This window comes from Elephas maximus, chromosome 8, assembly GCF_024166365.1.
Source record: "Elephas maximus indicus isolate mEleMax1 chromosome 8, mEleMax1 primary haplotype, whole genome shotgun sequence".
Classification (NCBI taxonomy): Eukaryota; Metazoa; Chordata; class Mammalia; order Proboscidea; family Elephantidae; genus Elephas; species Elephas maximus.
Genome location: NC_064826.1, coordinates 41,020,635 through 41,035,932, shown reverse-complemented (window position 1 = coordinate 41,035,932; position 15,298 = coordinate 41,020,635). Strand labels below are relative to the sequence as shown.

Here is a 15,298-nt window from a genome sequence, read left to right as displayed (position 1 = left end):
AGGGCAACAACGCTAAAATGTGAAGGCTTAAAAGAAACTTATAGTCCAGTGGGGTATGAAAACAAGTAAAGAAGCAATCACGACACTGAATGATATGTATTAGATAGGGTAAGTAAGGGAGAAATTGTATTTGTTTGTTGGTACATGGAATACTGGCTTTCTCACTGTGAGAGCATGTCTAACCAGATTAGAGTGCCAAATGGTCTAACCAGATTAGAGTGCCAAAATGCTTATTAGTGAATACTAAAAATGGTCAAACCTATTTATTACTTAGAAACTGCAGATTCCTTTTTTAATATCTTCTTTCAAAGGAAAAAAGTAGCATAAATTTTAATTCCTAAGATAAAAAAATCACATTTATTTTAAAGAGAAATAATGGCACTTGGCCCCAGTTGGGCAGTGGTTAAGAGCTTGGCTGCTAACCAAAAGGTCGGCAGTTTGAATCTATCAGCTGCTCCTTGGAAACCGTATGGGGCAGTTCAGTCAGAATGGAATGGACGTCAACAGGTATAGTTTCAGGTACAATTTTTCTTATTTTTCTATTATACATTTTCTCTTAAATATAAAATAATACATCTCAAATATACAGAAAAACTAAATATGTTTAGTTAATATCATAGCATTTGTATGATTATCAGAGGATAAAATGTAATTTTAACGTTTCTAAAAGAAAAAAAAACCAAACCCATTGCTGTGGAGTGGGCTCCGACTCACAGTGACCCTAGAGACGGAGCAGAACTGCCCCACACGGTTTCCAAGGAGAGGCTGATGATTTCGAACTGCCAACTTTTTGGTTAGCAGCCAAGCTCTTAACCACTGTGCCTCCTCTAGATAATGTATTTTATTTAAAAATAACTCAAGTAAAGGGAATGTGTTAAAAGTTCATCCAGCATAAGGTATTTTGCTAATTTATGTTAGAATTATTTAACTTAAAATGAAATTATTTCATTTAAAAGACATCTAGAACATTGGAGCCCTGGTAGTGCAGTGGTTAAGCATTCCGCCGAACCAAACAGTCACCAGTTCGTAATCCACCAGCTGCTCCTTGGAGACCCTATGGTGCAATCCTGCTTTGTCCTATAGGGTCACTATGAATCCGAATAGACTCGATGGCAGCAGGCTTTTTTTTTGGGGGGGGGGGTGGTTAGGAGAATATTTAAGATACATTTCATACCTTTTAGGATTTGTTAGTTCCAGTTTCTATAGTGAAATACTCATCATGTTTCCATTACCTGAATGTATGCAATCAAGCCCTTCTCAAATGTAAGGTTATTTTTCAATAAGGACACCTAACAAAAAAAAATACAGTACTGTATCACAATGCCTAAAGAAGGGTCAAAACATAGGTATAAACAATCATAGATGAAAAAGCTAACACTCTGATAAAATTAACAGCATGGAGAGGCATGATAGAGGCAACACCGTGGCAGAAGGCTCTGGGATGCAGGGCAGCCTGGAGGCTCTGGCATAAGGTTGTGGGGAAGGCAGAGGGGACCAAAGACAGAGAATGGGAGTCTGAAAAGGAATGTCAGCTTGAGAGAATAAATTTTCTCTAGTATGAAATATTAAAAAAAAAAAAAAACTTCTTTTTCCATTATCCAGAAGGTGTAAGACTTGTGAAGAGAGCGAATAAGTGAATAAATACATTAGTGATGCCAAAAAAGAAAGGCTACTTCACCATATTTTTTCGCAAATAGTATGCCCACTTAAATAACACACATACACGTATAATGTACAGATAGCCCACTTACGAAAATAGTGAAGGGGGTTGCGGTTGGCAAAGTTGTGTAACATGCCCATTATTTTCTTAAAAATATGGTAATCAGATATTGCACACGTTTTGTATATATACCACAGGGAAACTATTAGAAACCTGGACCTTGGAACAAAGCTACTGATGTGACAGGTTAATAATGATGGATTATTCTTTGTCTTTAGGGCTTCTCTGAAATAGACTGTGAACGAGTGAGGTTAATATTTTGGGGCTTTTTATAAAAGTATTACATATTAGTCGTGTAATATTAATATTAATAACCTCTGATTCCCTGGGTGGTACAAACTGGTAATGTGCTTGGCTGCTGGTCAAAAGGTTAGAGGTTCCAGTCCACTCGAAGTTGCCTCAAAAGGAAGGCCTTTCAATTTACTTCTGAAAAATCAGCCCACGAAAGCCCTTAGAGAACACAAGTCCACTCTGACACACATGTGGCCACCATGAATCACAGCTGACTTGACAACAACTGGTTTTTTATTAATAAACTCAGGTTATTATCTAAAAATTATTTTGGAATAGGAATGGCTCTAAAGTTAAACCTATCCTATGTATAATACTGCCTGGTTCTTACTTTTCTGGGAATAGAGAAGTAGACCAGTGGGCTATTACGATCTCAAGAAGAAGCATGAGGCTAGAGGAACTTGCCAGCAAAAAGAAGAATGGTGTGTAAAATGTCATTCTCACGTGGGTCATATTATACTGCTGCACAGAACTCAGTTACCTGCCTGCCCACCCACACATAGCCTTTTCTTTAAAGGGAAATTGCGCCCTTTCACAGCGTGGGTTCTCTTCTGTACCATGTGACCCTTCCCCACTCTATTCCCTGGACGTAGCATCAGTCTGTGGGGCTTGACCCAAAGGAAACCAATTCATAGGTTGCTAGTATTCCACTGGCTTAAAAATATAAATGGGGACAATCATATTCCTGTCTTGGGAATTTGGAACTGAAAAACTGAATGAGTGAGTGAATTAATAGTGGGATATGAAGCTGCAGTCTCATTAAGTGTAGGGAACTAGGGGGCGCATCTGGGCTGCTTGTAAACTGAGATACTATGGTTTGGACAGGAGCGAGAAGAGGATAGAATTAAAGCCACTCAGGAAGCAGAGTTGCAACCACGGAGCCTCAGTTCCCAATGGCTTCTAGTGCCAGTTCCCAGGCAGCACACCTGTGTGCTTGGACTCCTGGGAGACTCTTGTCTTTCAATAGTGCTCTTTCCCATGCCGTGTGGGAAATCAAACAAATCCCACTTCTCTGCCATTTCTGTTCTGACACCAGCTGTACTTCTTCCTCTGACCCACCATCCCAAAGCTACATTAGATCTCACAGGTTAAAGGACACATGCCTTCAGGCTGCCAAGTTGGCTCAAGACCTCAGGCACCAGCCACGAACTTGGGAGTCCACACAGCACCCTCACTTCTGACCTGCTAGCTACAAATTCAGTTCTCTCTAACCCTCAGGATACCAGCCATAAGCTCATGGGTCCCCAGCCAGCTCACATCTCACCTGCTGGTTCCCACTACTCTCAGGTTCAATAATTCACTAGAATGGCTTAGGGAATTCACAGAAAGCACTAATATTTAAAATTAAGTTTTATTACAGAAAAAAGGATATATCTCAGGATAAATATAAAGAGACACATAGGGCAAGGTCTGGGAGGGTCCCCAACATGAAGCTTCCATGTCCCAGAAAGAGTGTGTCCCCCTCCCAAGTACTGGTGTCTTTCATCAACCATGGAGCTTCTGTGTTCGAAGTGTTTACTGGGGCCTCATTACATAGGCATAACTGATTAAATCAGCCTCTGTTATGGATCGAATTATGTCTCCCCCAAAATATGTGTTGGAGTCCTAACCCATATACCTGTGGATGTAATCTAATGTAATTTAATCAATCAACCGAGGTCTTATCAGTGTAGGGTGGATCCTAAACCTAATCACTTCTGAGTTATATAAAGAGCATTACAGACACAGAGACACATATACGTATACCAGAGAAGACAGATGCCATGTGAGAATCATCAAGGACCATGGAATATCTGGGGCAATCAACAAGGAAGGATCGACATGACCAAGACCTTTCTTTCTTCCTTTTCGGTTCAGATTTTTTCCAATGTATCTTCCAAGTATTTCTGAGAATTTTTTTCTTATCTGCTGGGGTGGGAAACCCTGGTGGCATAGTGGTTAAGTGCTACAGCTGCTAAACAAGAGGTCGGCAGTTCAAATCCGCCAGGCACTCCTTGGAAACTCTATGGGGGCAGTTCTACTCTGTCCTATAGGGTTGCTATGAGTTGGAATCAACTCGACGGCAGTGGGTTTGGTTTTGGGTTGGTTTGCTGGGGAGGTGTGTGATGGAAAACTTGAGACTAGAGACATGAATTTACTAGAGAAATAGTAACAGTGCTAGGCCCATTTGAGGTTTGTGGTCATGAGTCAAGTTTATCCTTGGTGCGATTTTCTTCTGCTGTGTCTAGGTGGTCTGATGTAAGAACAGAAAAGGCAAAAAGATATTTGAGTTCCTCCAGGAATGGAGTTTAAGCAAACGAAGACAGTAGAGGGAAGAGCAATTACAGACACAGAGACACATGTATACAGGAGGAAGTGAATACTTCCCAAAGTTACTAGCTTCAAACAATCGTTTAATTTTGCTCACAATTTTGTGGTTAAGTAATTTGGGGACAGCTCAGCCAGGTGGTTGTCTCTGCTGCATTTACTGTCATCTAGAGCAGTTGGGGCTGGAGGATATACTTCCAAGGTGCCTTCTTCGATCACCTGTCTGGTGTCTCAGTTCTCCTAGGACTCTCTCTTTATGTAGGTCTCATACTCCAGAGCCTCTCCACGGGACTTGGGGTATTCCAGCATGATCACGGGGTAATCACACTTCTTACAGGCATGTGGCTTTCCAAGAGGGAGTGTTCCAAAGAGGGAAAAAGTGGAAGCTGCCAGGCCAATTAAGGATAACTTAACTGACAATGTCACAAAGCAGTCACAGAGCCCATCCTGATTCAAGGAGGGAGAGAAATATACTCCACATTTTGATAGGGGAGCTGTAAGGTCACACTGTGGAGGAGCATATGGGACGAGGTATATTTTTGCAGCCATATTTGGAAAATACAACCTACCTAGGAATGATGGCTAGTGAAAAAGTCATGGGGTGCAGTGGGAGTTCTTCCAGTAACTGCTGGAAGAATAGAAGCTGGAGGTAGAATGAGGTACTTCAAATGGACATTGTTGAAGGAGATGCAATTACTGATGATGACAATGGGAATGGGGTGGTTGAAGAGATAGCCATAGATATCTTTATGCTGAGGGGGGATGGAGGAAATGGTTCACTGGAGACGAGGTCAAGGAAAAGCAGTTAGGAAGTCAAATGGGCTGTCCATGCATGTGCTGAAGCCAACAGAATGGACAACAGAAATGGAGTAGAAAGTGAGTTAAAGATATGGTTTAATTGCACAAAATAACTAAACTGCTATCCCTAGAAATGAAGTTTTTAATCATTTATTCTTCTTAGGTTCAACATCTATAATGACCTGGCCTCGCTATAATATACATCTTTAGTTCTAGGATATCTTCACTCCATATGGATGAATTACTCATTCATCAAAATCCACTATGATTCAAGGTACTGTTCCTATGTGCCATGGGCGGTTATAAGGCCCTTCCTTGAGGGAATTCGTCTATTACACAGATACATTTTGTCCTCCCCTTTTTTCCTTTTTGGCTTTTTTCCTCGGTAACTGTGAATGAGTGTTTTACCCACTCATAAAAATATTACATAATATGAACATAATTTAATAAGCAAAAAAGTATGTATTTGAACACCAATTGGCAGAGCTGTGCAATTGAGCTGGAAAGAAAAGAAATTCATCTGTATCAATATTCCAACACTTAATACATGGCTGATTTTTTTTTTTTTTAAGATCAAACAAAAACACGCATAAAATAAAAACTTCTACTACGGAACAACTGTATGATGTTGAGGTCAGTATGTGGCTTATTTATACTGATCAAATTTTTCTATAGTTGACTTACCTATCTCCCTGACTTGCAGACACGAAGATACACAGCTTTCTTGGACTTATTTCTCTTTGATTATCTAGGATAGAAAGTAGGGAATAAAGCTTGGGGTAGGGGCAAGGACAAGATAGCCTCTAATAAAAATCTTACTGGTTACTCACATAGCAGATAATTGCTAAGTTGTACTGTCCATTGGAAACATAGTATATTTCAAAGATTATATGAAGATCCATATATTGCCCTAGCCATTCTCAACATGAAGGACACACATTTTGTTAAGAAAGTTAAGTGGCAAGAACCAACACATGCTAAATAAGCAAGTCCAGAATATTCATCCAAATATTTTTTGAGAGAATATTGTCAAAGATACAAAAATGAACAAAAAATTGTTTTCCAAAAGCTAACAATCTAGTTGAAGAGATAGTCATAGATATCTTCATGCTGCAAAAAAGTATTAAGTAAATGCTTTTTTTTTTTTTCATAGTGTTATAAAACAAAGTCCTACAGGAGCAGAGAGGAAACAATTCCAACTGGAAGAAGAGATGACATTCTGCCCAAGAGGCATTTTGGGCTTTAAAGTCAAAATATAATCTTGGCATGCTGGTGATTTTAGGAAAAAAGCAGGTATGATGACTTATTTGGTATGTTTGGGAAACGCTAAAATGTCCAGTGTGGCTAGAATACATGACAGAATCAGAGATGATCATATATACAACAACAAATTTGACTTCATTCTGTAAGTAGAGAGTAATCAAAGATTTCTAGACTAAGGGATTACATGGTGGGTGGGTGACATGGTTAGTTAGATCTATAGTTTAGGTAAAAAGCTGACAGTAGGGCCCAGAATGATACTGAGATGGAAGACTGGAAATATAGGCAAGATCAGTGTTGTGGATTGAATTGTGTCCCCCCAAAATGTTTATCCATATGGCTAGGCCATGATTCCCAGTATTGTGTGACTGTGCACCATTTTGTCATCTGATGTGATTTTCCTGTGTTATAAATCCTACCTCTATGTTAATGATGCAGTATTAGAGGCAGTTATATTAATGAGGCAGGACTCAATCTATAAGATTACATCGTGTCTTAAGCCAATCTCTTTTGAGATATGAGAGAGAGAAATGAGCAGAGAGACATGGGGACCTCATACTACCAAGAAACAAGAGCTAGGAGAATAGTGCATCCTCCGGACCAGGGGTCCCTGTGCTGAGCTCCTCGACCTGACAAGGACCTTCCCCCAGAACTGACAAAGCCTTCCCCTGGAGCTGGAACCCTGAATTTGGACTTCTAGCCTCCTAGACTTCAAAGAATAAATTTCTCTTTGTTAAGCCATCCACTTGTGGTATTTGTTATAGCAGCACTACAGAACTAAGACTATAAGCTAGGAAGCTCCCAAATAGTCCAAGTGATAAATATTGTTGGCCTGAACCCCAAATATAATTCAGATGTTAACTGAGTTAGGCTGAGAATATCCTGAACCAAACAAAGACAAGACAGGAAAATATCTTAAATACTTAAAATTTATTAAGTTTAAAGAAATACAATTAAACATATAAATTTTTCCTGAGTAAACTGTATCTTTAAGCAAACAGAAAATTACTATGATGTACACTGCTAAAAACTGAGTGCAAACTATATGTCATTATTGTGATTTAAAAAGGTTCTTATTTTCATCTGTATAATTAATTTTATTAGTATTAGCAAAATGCAGCATGACACTTAAAAATAATACAGTATTAACTCTACCAAATGTCTGCACATAATTAATGAAAAAATTCTACTAAATTTTTTCTCATGGTTACCCAATAAAGATAAAAGTTTCCCAATAAAAGTTACACCTCTAGACAACTTTTTATAACTAGTTGACACACACATTCATATAATACCAATTAATTTTATAAGGCTGAAAAAAGTTAGTGAAATCTGGCCAAACCTGATCATGCATTTATAAAACAATCAGTATGCTATTTGCTGTTCAGAGTCAACTAATATTTATCGAGCACCTCCTATTTCCCAGGCTCAAAAACATGTTCCCTCAAAGAATTCTCAAATACATCATACAAGAGAAGAAATAGTATCTTTTGCTTTACAAATGAGGCCGATAGGATCATGTCCGACATGTAAGTTGTCCTTTAGTAATATATTTAATTACATTGACTGACGGTTTTCAGGGAACACGTAGCCTATTTCTTCACATTTGCGTTATTACCACTCTCTGCTTTTATATTCATTTTTTAAAAGTTCTTGTGGATTTAAACAGTATTTTTATTTACAGCATCATCACTTCTCTTTCCTACTTGTCTCCCTAAGGTCATCATCACATATCTATAATTTCTTACTTATAAATTTCAGTAAAATATACATAGGCGACAATGTACAGTTTTAAGTATTAGTCTGTAGTTCTGGAATTTAAAAATGACACAGGCACATACTTTAAAAAGCTGTACCCATTAAGTAGATAGACTACGATTTCTAAAATATACTTAAGCTTATTTTTATCTTTTTGATTTATAAATATAACTTTATAATTATAGGATGTTAAAAAGCTCAAATGATTATCTATCAAGATGGTTAATCATATATAAGGTACTCAAATACATATGCTTTAAAGCTTAAAGTACTTCTCCTAAGAACTGGGCTAATGGGTGATTCCCTATTTTAGTTCAACTGGAATAAATTTACAAAAGGAACATTATCTTTTATATTATAGGTGTAAAACTACAGCCAAAGGTTAAACAGCACAGAACTCAATAAATATTGAGGATATCCTAAAACCTAGCAACACCAGGTTCTAGCCAACTTCTAGTATTATGAAGTATAGACTGTCATATAGAAAACCTGTTCTGTTAAAAGCACTCTTACAGGAAGGGAAAGAGCTATAAAGAAACATACTAGTAGCGGTCTAGGAAATGCCCTTATTTTATAGATTAGGGACTAAGGCTCAAGCTTGGTAAGTAACGTGCCTAAGGTACATGTCAATGGTAGAACTAGGACTGTTTCCAGAGCCTGACTTCTATTCTGGGCTCTTTTTACCATAAATCACAGTGTTTGCTCATTTAATGACTTATTCACATTATTTATTTACTATATTTTCACTTTAATTTAGGAAATAATCATACAATAAAACTGTTTTTCTCATCAACAATTCTGATTTTTCTTAAAAATGAGCATTACAGCAAGAGAATGTGTAACAGTATATAACATTAGAACATTTTCATAGTTCAAGATGAGAAACTTATACAGGAAAGTTCACTTTATACATAATTTGGTTTGGCTGCAAAAAACATAAATGTTATAGCTTTGAAACCTCTTTATAGCATAGTAACTTCATACGTTGTGAAATGGTTTTCTATAATCTTGACATTTTCTTCAGATAGCCAGTTTTCCTGTTTTAGCTGCCTTATCAGGGCTTCCAAAGACTTCAATCTTCCTAGAGTTTGTTGCTCTTGTAGTTCAAGAAGAGTTATCTTTGAATGTAGCTTAGAAACTTTCTGCCAAAGATGTTCCTTGTTTATGTCTTGTCTGCAGTAAGAATGTTCAATTTGTAAAACCTCTGTTCCATAGTCAACATCTTTAGATAAGGAATCTTCAGTGTCTATGTCCTCCATTTCCACGGTTTCTTGTTGGGCAGGTATAAAAGAATTAATTGTTGGTCTAGAATTTTCCGCGGGTACAAAAATGGCAATAATGGATTCCTTATCTGCATTTAATTCTTCGACTGTTTGAGTAATTGTGCTGAGTAAGACTGGATTTTCCTGTGCCGACTTAATTTCCACAGAATTATTTATAAAATTTGGATTAGCAATATGATTGGTAGTTATCTCAAACACTTCTTGGGTTTCCAAACAGTGCTGAATATCTTCAGAATCTGAAGTTGTCAAAGTAATAGTTGTAGAATTTATATTCTCAAAAGATGTGTGAAAACCACCTACACCTGTATCTTGGTTAACTGATATTTCCAAAGAAGATTCTGGTTTTTCAATACCTTGTTTAACGAGATTAAGAGTTAGTATATTATTTTGTATACTTCCTGTTTTTGGAGCTGGTAGCTTCACCAAACCAGACGACTCAAGTAATTCTGCACATTCGGGGAGCCCATCTGTGTTAACTGTATTTTTCTTTGGCTCATTTGATGCCAGTGATTCTTCCGACTTGGCTTTTAGGCATACTTCATTTTTATCCTCTAATTTTGTCTTCTGAGACTTTCTTTTGGAAGGGTCTTTTCCCTAGAAAATAGTATTTTCAAATTCTAAAAAATGTGCCCTTTCCAGGTTTTCCTTAATAATTCCAAACCCAAACCCACTGCCGTCGAGTCCATTCTGACTCGCAGCAACCTGCTAGGACAGAGTAGAACTGTTCCATAGGGTTTCCAAGACTGAAATCTTTATGAAAGCAGACATCTTGCTCCAGCGAAGCGGCTGGTGGGTTCGAACTGCCAACCTTTCTGTTAGCAGCCAAGAGCTTAACCAGAGCTCCACGAGAAGTCATGTTACTCAGGGCTGATTATTTAATAACTGAGCAGTATACTGGCCAAGTAAGCTTAAAACAAAAAAACCTAGTGCTGTCGAGTCGATTCCGACTCACAGCGACCCTAACTTGAAAAAAAAAAAAGCTCTAAGTATATAAAAACTCAAATATACCTTAAAGTGTTTTTTATATAGCACTAAGCACATTCAAAAAAGCCCTGGTGGCACAGTGGTTAAAGCGCTTGTCTGCTAACCTAAGTCAGTGGTTTGAACCTACCAGTTGCTCCCATAAAGATTACAACCTTGAAGACCCTATGGGGCAGTTCTACTCTATCCTACAGGGTTGCTAAGTCAGGAACAACTCAGTGGCAACAGGTAAGCACAATCAATACATGAGGGAAGAATTTCAGATCATTCAAATGACCATGAAAAAATCTCCTCTTGTTAACTTATGTGTTATCTTTTATTACTTCTTTTAAGCTATGCTTCAAGACAGTTTAAAATTAAAAAAAAAAAAAAAATTACTCTTTTGAAAACACATATTAGTTTTAGTTTTCCCTAAGTACCTGTTTTCTCAGCCGTTATCTTTCCCTCTCACCCCTTCTAGCTGATAACCTGCCTGGCGATCTGCCACCCTGCTCAACATTAATTTCTCTCCCCCACACTCTGCCCACAATACCTGATTGTCTTCAGGTACAGAAAATATTGTTGGAACTGCAGTTTGTTTCAAATATCGAATACCCCATCTGATGTCAAGAGAGTCAGGAGTAAAATGGTCACTACACAGGAACTGGTATTTACTAGGAACCCATGAATCTCGTTTCATATTCTTTAGCCATTTTTCAAGTCTTTCTTTGTCATGCAGAGGAAACCTGAAATTAAAAAATAAAAAAAAAGGAAAACTTTGCTACATTTTTAGTTTTGCCAGAATCCAGACCTACATATCTAGGTCACCATCACTACTATGTAAGCGAATCGTCATGCCAACTTTCTCTGCATTAAGAGGACTAAGATAAAATGTGTTCCTACAAATGATAAATTTTGTTCATATTTTCCATGGATTTAAGTTCTATTTTCTCTTGTGTAGTTTGCCTAGAACTAGGAAAGAGCTTCAAATAAAGTACAAAGTTCTATTCAAATGTATTTCATAGTAATATATGTCAAATGGTTTCTTGTCTATAATTCAAGGGTTTTTAGCTTTAGACTTCTGTTTATATGAATTTTTAAAAATATATTAAAAGAATTTCCAGAAAGTATGAGCGTCAAACATAGTGAACACCTTTCTCTTACAGGCAACAAAATCTGAAATAAGGAGACCTAATTTAAACAAATGGTTTTGCTGACAATAAAAAAGAAAATTAAATCTTACAAAACTACCAATATTCCATTCTCTTTACTGGTATTAGCCTCAATTCTACTTACATGGAATTTAGTCCAGTAACTCCAGACATCTATAACCAATTGGAACTCTACAGTACTAAAAGAAATTCCAATGCAAGAAAACCAAACATGTTAAAAAGAGCTGACTCATATTTTATGATACGAAACAAATCAAGTAGAAAAGATAGAGAAAGGCAAGATAGCCCTTTATATATACTGTCCCTGTACAGACAACTACTTGGATTTAGAGTTGGCCGTAACATATTACCATGTGTTTTCCAAGCAAAACCAGATTAATGGCAGTTAATCTGATAGAAAAGTTTTTCTACCAGTCTAATAGGTTTAATAGGTTTGGGTTAACTATATTAAAAATTATTGACAGTAGACTATATTTCATTTGATTTTCCAGTAACACAGTTCAAGACATACACTGTATAATAATTTCCTATTTTTAAAAAATAGTAGCAATATAGGTTCTTATACAAGAAGAGGCTGCTTTACACTTACCACCAATCCCAACCATTTAGTTTAAACTTTGTTATAGCATGATTCTTTTCTAAATTTTAATAGTTTTATATGATATTATGGGAAACGAGTCTGAGTATTTTGTAGGAAGTATTTTCCCTTGAAGTCCTTATATGGAAAAACCAGATGTTCTATCTTTGGAAGTTCTCACCACAGACACAATATTCATACATCACCGGAAAAAATTTTCACCTTGCACATAACAACTTAGGTTATAAGTATGACAGGCATGACCAGAAAAAGTCATTCAAAGGCAAAATGAATTTTAAGAGGCTCTGAATACTGCTAAAGCCATAGTTAATTTCACACCTTTACTATTATTATCTAAAATGGGAATATGCCTGTTACAATGACATCTTTTTATGTAATTTCATTTACAAGGGTAGTGTTTGCAAATTACATCTACTTACTGTACCTATATGCTAAGTTATCAAACAAAGAATACATTTTGTGAATATCCTTACTGGTAACTGGATTGTACTACTTTCTTAATGGAAAAATTGCTAAAAAAAAATCTCCTGGAATACATTTCTGGAACAATTTAGTATCTTTATGTTGGTCCAATTTGTTTAGTAATTTTGATTCACTTATTCCAAAAATAGAATCAGATAAACTGAACATTATATGTAAATATTTATGGAATCCCCAAATTCATAAAAATTTATATTACAGACTGCTATAGGGTTTTTTTTTTTTTTAATAGGGTTAACATAAGCCAATTCATTTCTTCAAGTTTGGTGCTATTAGGAAAATAAAAGTAATTTTTCACTTTTATTTTGTAAGTTACATATGGAAACAAAAACCTACCAAAATTAAAAATTGTACCTTCACTTCACACTTAGAAGGGGAAAAAAATCTTTATAGTTGACTTCATCTGGCACTACGTTTTTTTATCCCTCCTTAAAAACATTAACTGCGAGGCTCACGACGGTCAAAGAATTTTTAGTCTGGGATTATGCCCTCTCACCCAAATCCAGGGCCAAATAAATCATAAATCTGGGCTCAAATACAGAATTAAGTTCAACCGAATCATCCTTTATTACAAACTTTCTCAGAGATAGAGCCATTAATATAGCAACATTTTCCAATCAATTGATCAAGAGTTCCCTCCCCAAGCCCCAAATATCTCTTTCGCATCTTGTGGAAGGGTTTCAAGGGAGACAATCCTGGAAATATTGCCATGCAGTGTGAATGACTTGGAGTTATCACTTCTCTTACTTTTGTCTAAGATAATGGAAAGCAACTGAATCATCAGTGGCCAGAGAGCTTCAGGTCTAAAGTAAAACAGGCTTCGAAAATTAGCTGTGGTGAAGATTCAAAGAAAGTAAAAGACAACCAAGTTAGATCTACATGAATTATTTCCAAATACAGAAAATATGGAAACATAATACTTGGAATATATTCATTTTTATGTCTTCTATATATACTAATTATTTAATGTGTACCAGCCGCTGTTTTATTGCTTTAATTTACACTCTGAGCATGAAAATCCTACAGGCAATTCTATTCTGTCATATAGGTTCGCTAGGAGTTGGAACAGGCTCCACAACACAGAACAACAATACCCTCCCGGAAAGATCTGAGGCAACTACCACTCAAATAATTTGGCTAGTCACTGTGCTACGATGCTGTGGTGCCAGGATTTAAACGCACTAAGTCTGGCTTTAAAACCTCTCTCTGTTCTTCTGAATAAAAATATGGACTCCTATAGTTTCCCAGAAATATTTCCTGGCACTAGTAATTCGGAAAGGCACTTAACTCTCCTGTTAAGCTTTCAAGGACAGTTACTTAATCTTTCTGAGCTTATTTCCTCAGGGGAAAAATGTAATTAAATAATATCCACCCAGAAGTGCCTCGAAGACAGGCCTGGTGATCTGCTTCCAAAAGGTAACAGCCTTGAAAACCCAATGGAGCAGTTATACTCTGCACACATGGGGTCGCCCTGAGTCGGAACTGATTCCATGGCAACTAGCAACAAAATGCGCCTAACTCACAGGGGCTGCAAATTAACTTTGCGCCTTCCCACTTTGCCCTTTACAAGTCTGATGTTAGTTCAAACCAAACAAAACCCATTGCTGTTGAGTCGATTCATGTCACTTAGGTGATGGCTAATGTCCTTCAATGAAATGAGGTCAAGTGGGTAGGGAAGCGCTCTGAATAACGTGGGAACACCACGAAAACTGTACTGTTTTAACTGCGCTATTAACACCCTGGGAAACCCTGGTGGTACAGTGGTTAAAGGTTCGGCTGCTAAACAAAAAGTTGGCAGTTCGAATCCACCAGCCACTCCTTGGAAACCCTATGGAGCAGTTCTACTCTGTCCTATAGGGTCACTATCAGTCAGAATCGACTCGATGGCAAGACATTCGGTATCAACACCCAGAGTAGCCCTGGTGGCGCAGTGGTTAAAGTGCTAGCTCAGCTACTAACCAAGATGTGGGCAGTCCGAACCCACGGGAGAAAGCTGTCCTGCTTCCGTACACATTTACAGCCTTGGAAGCCCTATGGGGAAGTTCTACTCTGTCCTATAGGGGCGCTATGAGTAGGCATCCAGTCGACGCCAATGGGTATCAACCGCCAAACAAGTCCCGTGTCTCGCCACCAGCCCAGCGTCCTCGCTCAGAAAAAACATTTTCAGATACCCTGAACTCCACGCCCACCCCCCACGCCGTGACCGACCATGGCCTATAAGCTGAGGACTAAGTTACAGAGCAGACAGGAGAACTGAAGCCCCTGCCCCAAACGCTGCAGGACGGCGACCTACAGGCAGGACTGACGTTACTGCTCCAGAGACGACTTACGGATAAAAGCTCAGCTTCCGGTCTTTATTGTTCCGTCCCCGGCGGTTCTTACAGCAAATCGCTGCGCAATAGCGCGGCATCGCTCAGGTGACACCCCGGGAAACCTGGGCCAAGGAGGGGCGCAACCCGGCCCTCTTTACTGAGGCGGGGCCGCAGATTCACGCCACTCGAGCCACTGCGCCTGCGCCGGGATCAGCCGAGGGGAATGACTCCTCAAACGTCGACTCACTTCCGCCTCCGAGGGCCGCAGCGCCAATCTTTCGGGGTTGGGGACGGAAGTGACGCACAGGCTGAGCGGCAACAACAGTTTTCCACGTGCGCGTAGAGCCTCAGGGTCAGGT

General features: G+C 38.2%; 1 protein-coding gene across 2 annotated transcripts; it reads right to left on the bottom strand.

The window, feature by feature from the left end:
- Positions 1–7,354: 7,354 nt before the first annotated feature.
- On the bottom strand, positions 7,355–15,168 carry THAP5 (THAP domain containing 5). Of its 2 annotated transcripts, none has more exons than XM_049893397.1 (3): positions 14,921–14,998; positions 10,931–11,123; positions 7,355–10,011 (listed from the first exon to the last, which is right to left on the bottom strand). In XM_049893397.1, the coding sequence occupies exons 2-3, from the start codon at positions 11,075–11,077 to the stop codon at positions 9,097–9,099; spliced, it is 1,062 nt and encodes a 353-aa protein (XP_049749354.1). In that variant the 5' UTR covers positions 11,078–11,123; positions 14,921–14,998; the 3' UTR covers positions 7,355–9,096. The 2 variants fall into 2 exon arrangements, with proteins under 2 accessions (XP_049749354.1, XP_049749353.1); XM_049893396.1 differs by having other exon boundaries at positions 7,358–10,011; positions 14,958–15,168.
- Between the last annotated feature and the right edge of the window lie 130 nt (positions 15,169–15,298).